Source organism: Meles meles, chromosome 5 (assembly GCF_922984935.1).
Source record: "Meles meles chromosome 5, mMelMel3.1 paternal haplotype, whole genome shotgun sequence".
Classification (NCBI taxonomy): Eukaryota; Metazoa; Chordata; class Mammalia; order Carnivora; family Mustelidae; genus Meles; species Meles meles.
Window position 1 is genome coordinate 148,060,646 of NC_060070.1, and position 7,957 is coordinate 148,068,602.

At 51.8% G+C, this 7,957-nt stretch overlaps 1 protein-coding gene across 1 annotated transcript; it reads left to right on the top strand.

The window, feature by feature from the left end:
• The first annotated feature begins 821 nt into the window (after positions 1-821).
• Positions 822-1,577, top strand: HDGFL1 (HDGF like 1). The gene has a single exon (XM_046006842.1). It carries the CDS (start codon positions 822-824, stop codon positions 1,485-1,487), a length of 666 nt encoding a protein of 221 aa, XP_045862798.1. The 3' UTR covers positions 1,488-1,577.
• The last annotated feature ends 6,380 nt before the right edge of the window (positions 1,578-7,957 follow it).

Consider the following 7,957-nt stretch of genomic DNA (forward strand, 5'->3'; position numbering starts at 1 on the left):
ACCAGCCCACGTTTCCCTTATTGTAGGAATATTCTGAGAGCGTTTGATATACTCTTTGTGTTAGAACCACGAAGTCTGTTTACAATACCTAAGAATCGCCGAAAGGATAAAGTCCACGTCCAGCACGCGGTGCAAACCTTCCCATGCAAAGCAGGAAATTCTGATATGCCTGGTTCGCCCTGGGTCATGCTGCGGCCATCAACATTTCTCCCCAAATACTACCCATTCAGAAGACGTGCACTCAGGACATCCCAACACTGTCCCTGATTCTGTCCCTTTGTCAGACCCCCCACTCGGCTCGAGTCCCGGAGGAGGCTCCAGCGGCAGCCCTCAAAGAAATCAGGAAAATGGTGAAAGCCCTGACCCAGCCAGGCCATCAACGGCTCCTAAGGCGACAGCAGTTTGTCGCCGCGAGGTCAGGGCCCGCACGGCCACCTCGAGTTTGCTCTGGCCGGTTCCTAGTGCCCCCCCCCCCTCCGTGCTCATGGGGTCACCGCGTTTCCCCCCGCCCGGCCCCATCTTACCCTCTCGGGGCCCCTCTCGACGGCCCAGAGACCGAGGGCCTCCCCGGATCTCCGAGCGGGGGGGCTCTGCCATTCTAGAAACCGCGGCGTCCGCAGTGGGGCCTCGGAGATAATGCCGTCTCCGCGCTAGAACCCTCTCGGGGCGCCGAGCGTCGCGCCCGTCGGGGGGCGCTCGGGGCGCGGGGGACGCGGGGGGCGGGGCGGGGGGCGCGCGCCCGGCCCAGCCCAGCGGCCGCCACCCGCCCGCGTTCCGGGTGTCGCCAGGGCCTCCGCCGAGGCCGGGTCCGCAGCCCCGCCATGTCGCGCTACTGCCGGCGCAAGTACCAGAGCGGCGACCTGGTGTTCGCCAAGCTGAAGGGCTACGCCCACTGGCCCGCCCGCGTCGAGCACATGGCCGAGCCCAACCGCTACCAGGTGTTCTTCTTCGGGACCCACGAGACGGCCTTCCTGGGCCCCAAGCACCTGTTCCCGTACGAGGAGTCCAAGGAGAAGTTCGGCAAGCCCAACAAGCGCCGGGGCTTCAGCGAGGGGCTGTGGGAGATCGAGAACAACCCCAGCGTGCGGGCCGCCGACTACCAGCTGGCGCCGGAGCAGCGCGGCGCGGACCGGCCTGGGCCGCAGCCGGAGGCCAGCGCGGGCGACAGGGCTGGCCGCAGCGACCAGCCAGGGAAGCCGGGCGGCGACGGGCCGGCCGAGGAGCAGGCCGAGCGGGCGCCGCCCAAGCGGGGTGCGGGCGAGGTGCCCGAGGGCTCCCCCAAACGCCCCCGGGAGGCCGAGCCCGAAGCGGGGGCGCAGCCGCCGCAGGAGGAGCCGCAGCAGCAGCCGCAGCAGGAGGAGGCCGTCGGGGAAGGGGCCGCGCCGCCCGTCGTGCAGCGCGCCGCGGCCCAGCCGCCCCCGGAGGAGGCCCCGGAGCAGCCGGGAGAGGCGCAGGCCCCGGACGGCGGGGAGCGCGACAGCCTGTAGTCACCAGTTTCAAGAAGAGCCCCCACCCCTTTCCTGCCGTGGCCTGGCTGTGACTGGGGACACTGGTCACGGCCTGCAAACTGGGACGCCTCCCCCACCCCCACCCGCTCCCCCGCGCCCGCCCGGCCCTGGGGGTTGACCCGGAGGGGCAGGCCACCCGCCCCCGGCTCTGTACCCCCGCACCCCCGAGATCTGAGTCCGGCCTCTACCGCCCGGGACGAGCTGGGCCCGCCGCGCTCCTCCCTGCCTGGAACTGCTTCCCCGAGGCTTCAGTTGAGGCCTGGACCGGCCGTTCCCACCTCCAGACACCCCCTCGCCCTGCCCCGGGCACTCCGGACCTCTGCGTGGGAAGCGGGGGTAGGAGGGGAAAGTGGGGGGCACCTACCGAGCAGGGGTTGGGGAGGCTTCCAGGGGCCGGAGGGGGCCATCCTCGACCGCGGCGGTGGTGGCGGGCGGCCGCCTTCCGGACTCTCTCCGCCCCTCCCATGCCGAGTATCCCAGCTGCTCGCGTTCACCGAAAGTGGGACGACTCAGGGCGAGGGCCCCTCCTTTCGGAGTCCTGTTTGGGCCTTCTGGGATTTGTCGGTTTTCGTCATCAATTTGGGAACTTCCCAGTTGTCCGTGAGATGGGAAGGGTTCGCTGGGCCCGGCTCTTTGGATGTCCCCATTTCCGTCTCTGGGGTTTCATGGGATTTCTGGGGAGACTCTTGGCCACCCCTTTCCCTCTCCCCACAGCCTCAAGGCCACCCTGCAGTCGTAGATGTCACTCAGGCGTAAAGGAAAAGGCATGTAGTTGGGGAAATATTTTTAATGAAAAGTTTTTTTTTTTTTTCCCTCAAATGAAGAACTACCCCGGCCATGCCTTCTGTCCGCCGGCCAGCTCTGCCACTGCAGACTCCACAGAAGGACTAGAAGGTTCCCTTTCTGTTTGGGGTTTGAGGACTTTCTTTTCATAGTTAAGACTTTGGTGTTCTTTGGCCGTGCCAATTCCCATCCATGACGCCGTACCCTGACCTCCTCAGCATTGTCACCAGACCTGAAATGTAACTTCCTGAGAAGAGAGAAGGAACTGAGTGCCCCCTCCCTCCCCAGCCTCTTCCTGAACCTCTCCATGTGCCCTTCTGTTGTCTCCTTCACCCCTACCCTTCTCCCTTGGGCTCTGATGAAAAATTGTTGACTGTAGCTTTGGAAGTTGAGAGCGGAACTATTTCAGTTCCAGGAAATAAAACCCGTTGATTACTTTAAACAAATCTCAGGTCTGTTCCTTTGGTTTCTGAAGAATGGGCCCTTAAGATGAATGCCCCGTCACATCCTGCCTTAAAAGCAAACATTGGTAACACACAAGGATGTTTTAGAATCCCCCCCACCCCCTTGATAAACCTCCATTATCTCAAGGAGTCTGCCCTTCACACCATCTGTAGGAGTCCCCCCCCCCCCCCCCACTGTTCAGAACCAATGGAAAGAAGTCAACTTAAAATGTTTGAATGGTGCTACCCTGGGACAATTACTGAGTTTCTAATACTCTACATGCTGTACCAAACAACAGATTCAGAGAAGAAGGAGGATAAGAGGCTTGGTCCTTCCTTTTATTGTTGTGATTGCTTTCCTGGATCCCATTACTACCCTCCTGATAAAAGGCACTTGCTTTATATTTCTAGTTCTTAAAATATGTCATATCCATAGAATATTTGGGGTTATGTTCAGTGGCTCTTTGCATATATTGGGGGATATTTAAATATCCTTAATGATCGTGATATGCTGCTTTCCAGGTCTTGTATTTATCACCACTGCATGCATGCAGAGGCTTAGTAAATACTGGAGTCCCTTTCATAGACTACACCAGGCCATCAGCAACCAGCATGGCTGGCAAATAAGACAGCCCTGATTTCCACTCCTGTGCAAGGTGATGTTATCTTCCTCTGAGGCGGATGTCAAGATGATTCCTTGTTTTTCAGCTGCTGCTCTTGTAGTCATATGAATACTTGAAGTTACTATTTGATGAATGTCTACCATGTACCGAGAAGAATGACCTCATTCAATCTTTGTAATAGTCTCGGAAGGGAGACCTTGATATTCAAATTTTCCATTGGAAACAGCATGGTTCAGCGAGGTTAAAGTGGCTTTTCTTGTGCTTCATGGGACCCTGAGGATTCAAATACAGGTTTTACTGGTCCCAGCCTAAACTTTGTCCCCTGAATTACGCATTCAAAAAAAAAGCACTAACCGTGAAATCGGAAGTTGATAAAATTGCTTTTTTAGTATTATAACAAGTAATTGGGAGAGCAGCTAATTAATATGTTCTGTACATAATGTCTTTATTAATACAACTACCCGATTAAGTACCTACTATTTTCTGTTTAAAGGCTGGGGACCTGAGGTTCAGAGGTGCTAAGTAATTTTCCCAAGCAAGTAAATTTCCCGAGTCAATGAGCTAAGATTCAAAGGCAGGTCTTTGTCATAGGTCACGGATGCCTTGTTTCATGACAGTTTATGGGTTCCTATCGACTAAAACTTCCTATGGAATGAAATGGGAGTACTTATTTCCCTCTACTATTTTGAAGGGAACATTTAGAAATGTATACAGCCAATAATGTATTAAACAGTGCTAGTGGGTGTGTAAAAAAGACGAAACAAAACAAAGCATCTGGGGCCCCTGACAACCACTTTGTCATTAAAGGACTTGGTGAAATGATGAGGACCATTGCACATTCCGGGTTTTTCAACAAGTATGTGACTATGGGAAGTTCAAATACGGATTGATATATTTGCCACAGGCTAGCACGTGATTCTGATAAGGTTTTTATGGACACACATCTTCTGAAATGATTCAATAACCTGGAAGACAGAAAATGAAATTACTACCATTTGAGTCCCTCTCTTTGTATTATCTCTTTCTTCCTTTTTTGTGTCTAATGTTGGGGATAGAAGAAAGTTGGTGTCTATTAGGAAGCCTCGCATACATTTGCCTTCCCAGAGACATCAGTATGGTTGTGAAAATGCCCATCCATCTAGCAGGGCCTCTGAACAGTGACACACAGAAGTAGCACACACAATCGCAGTGCAATCAAGAAAGGGAAACATGGAGAATCTGTATTCTCAGCCCTCTTCTCTGCGGTGGTAGACCCCATTTGTATGGTCTGGTGGTCGAGAGATGGGTTTTTTGTGTGTGTTCTGAAAAAGATGCTCGTCTGTAAAACATGTTTGGCTGTCTGCAATTCCCAGTAATTCCAGTGGTGCGTTGTTGGTTTTTTGGTTGGTTTTGTCTTTTTCTAGAAAATGCGTGAAAATTCAGTGACAGAATTACCGATCATTAACTAGTTACCTGGCTGAAGAGAGCGCTCTGGGCTTTTTCCTGATGCAGCATTGCAGGTACCCAACCCCAATCACAAGTGTTCGGACGGTCTTGGGCAGGCGTTCCACGCAGGTGCCCGCTCGTCTGTTGTCAGTGATCTGCAGATGCGTTTAGCCTACTGGCTTCGGTAAGGCTCTCCAAGTATTTGATGTTTCAAGCAAACGTCACCAATGACGTCACCGTGGCAAGGGACTGTTCCACTGGCGGTTGTACATTTTGTGTCTGTCTTTTAGCTCCCAAGCTGTTCTGCAAATTCTCATCAAAGGTGCAGATTCGTCTTTGTGGCTTGTACCTCCGTTTTATGTTTCCTGGAGTCGATATGTAGGGCCCATAGGGTGTCTCCTGTTCACTTCGTTGTCGACAGGCTTGTCAAAGGGAAGCTTTGGCTGCACACGCGATGCGCACGTGCTGCTCCTTGCATTCGGGAAACACCGCCTCCCCCTTCTGGGCCTGGCCGGAGAGCCGGCCCCTGTGTTCCTACAGCGTCCGTGCTCACATCGACTATATTCTAATTTCCTGCACAGTCATTGCCTTTCTACTAAGCTGGAGGAGAAAGAAATACGTTTCGTTAATATTTTATCCCCATTCCCAAAACAGGCCATCACAGAAGCATGCAGAAGCGATTTTCTAAATGCTTGGACGTCTGCCGTCGGATGCTCCTTATAGTCACGGTGCGGTTGTAAACGTCACGCCTGAGGCTGGACACACTCTGACCCCATCAGGGAGGCAGGGTAAACTGACTTACACACTCACAACATGTGCAGGCTGGGGTGATTTTACGTTCATCATTTGCATAATGCCTGGGTGCCCAGGTAGGCAAGAGAACATTCTGGTGGCTGCCTTTATCATACAGGAGCCATGTTTTAGCCCTTCAGCCTAAAAGTTAGAGCATTAATGGGTGAGTATGCCACCGAGAACTTGGATCTGCCATTCCTTCAGCCTTAATGATACAGATGCCTCACTGGGTGTAGACAGTTCTCAGAAAGTAATGTATTTAAAGGCACAGGATCTGTTCACTACACAATATGGTCCCAATCTCACAAGCCAACTCTAGGACTTGCCTAGAAACACTTATGTTTCCCACTCCTGGTGGAAAAATTGACTGTATTAGACTTTGAGCTCTTTAAAATAGAGACCTCCTAAGTTGTTTTCTAGAGTCATTCTGACAGCAGGCGATTTTCTCTTTGCAGTCTGATTTTATACGTAAACTTCACCTTCACCGAAAGGATCCTGAGAATGTCAGAGAACACACAGAAAAAAAGATTGCGGCCAAGGGCTCCAGATGGCCGGGGGCAGCTTGTGGCCTCTGTCGATCAAGGGCACTCCCAGGCGTGGAATGTTCGAGCCTTTGGCATTGGGACCAGTGAGAAACAAGCTTCACCTGCTTCCTGCCCTGGTGTGTGGTCAGTGCCTGAGGACTGTGGGTCATTCCGTGAGCGCCCTTGTCCCTCTCGTGTTTTACCACTTGGAGAAAAGCTCTTTTTTCTGCCCAGAAAGTGAACAGCTACATTTCCTCCTTCTCTGATGAAGCTTTCCCTAAATTACTACATCAGAGTTCGGTTTTGCTCCAGTGTTGCATAAGACCCTGGTTTTCCCTTAACAACGTCTATCTCACTCCACTGTGCTCAGTAAAACAGTAAAATTCCTTTACGGGTTTGCATCAATCACTAGGTTATATGTTCTGTGGAGACAGGAAGTGTGACCATTTTGCTTATTCTAAGAGCCCACCAAAGTGCCTGGTTCATATTAAGCTCTCCATACCTGGTTGTTAATAGAGAAATGGATGAATGACTCACCCCCCACTCTCAGCCCAGCCCTCGGAGGGAAATTTGTGGAATTCTGTCTTGCCTAGTAAAACACTGTAAGGATTTTTTTAAGGGTGTAGGCCCCATTTATTAAATAAGATTATTTTGTTATTATATATAGATAGGTGTTGGTCTCATAAAATAACCAACTTCAGCAGAACTGGAGCCCAAGGAAGGTCAGTCAAATCAGCCAAGGTCGCCATCTGAATCAGATAGTCAACACAATATCTGCCTCCTCAAGTTAACATTTTCCCTGGAGTCGTCTGATACTTCATTATCAACTTCCTTGAAGGAAAGAGGCAGCTTGGTGGCAGCTGGCTGTGGAGATTCCCAAACTCCGATTTAATTCCTGGCTTCGCGACTGAAGAGCCGTGTGATCTCAGTTTTCCTCAGCTCAAAGTTGTGAGAATGACTTCCCCGTGACAGGTTTGTTGTGAGAAGCAAACGAGCTCATACATGTTAGAATGTCAGGCGCAGGACCGAGCACAAGACAGCCCTGACATATGTGTGAATTCCCTTCCCTGCGATGCAGCCACAAGACTCACCATCCTGCTGGAGATCATCGGAGCCTGCCTCAACACTTTCATTTAGAACAATACTGGAAGCCTCTGCCAGATGCCAAGCAGCTCCCTCGAGGAGACGGACGTGACAAGGTTATATTTAGCCCTCCCCTACGCAGGCAGCGACTGAAATCTCATCCTCCCCATTTCCTCATCTCCTCATCAAATTCCCCCCGTTAGCCAAGTTATTTCATGCCCACATATCCAATTTTAAATAGCCCTCTTCTCTGGCGTGACTCATCGCTCCCGTGGCTGGTTTTAGGGCTCCGTTATTTCCCCAGGAGCCACTCCATCTTCCAATGGGGATTTTTTTAGGTACACCTCCTCAAATACCTCCTAGTCCTGAATTTTTTTTTCTCATTTATTTATTTTTTTGACGATAGGAATAGGAATTCTATGGCTCTTGCTGTTTTCTCAGCTCCCTCGCCTTTTCTGCCACGGTACCTATCTGTTCACACGTAATTCTAATGAGCTGCCCACCTCGATTACTGGAAGTCACCGGAGTGTTCCAGGGGATGGACCATTCTTTCCAGAAACGCTGTCAGGTCTCACATCCTCCTGTGATTTAAGTGTCACTTAATTTTGCCTTTTTTTTTTTTTTTTTGTTCACACCCGGGCTGACTTCTCATCGCAGTCATTATCCACCAGTCTTGGTGATCTACTTAACACTTCATTAAAAAATATGTTCGGCTCTGCTCCTTTCTCACTGCCCGCCCCTCTCACTTGTCAACAAGACCCGCTTTCCCCTCTCAC

Coding starts and splice junctions, on each gene's coding strand:
- HDGFL1 (XM_046006842.1), top strand. CDS start 822: ATGTCGCGCTACTGCCGGCGCAAGTACCAGAGCGGCGACCTGGTGTTC.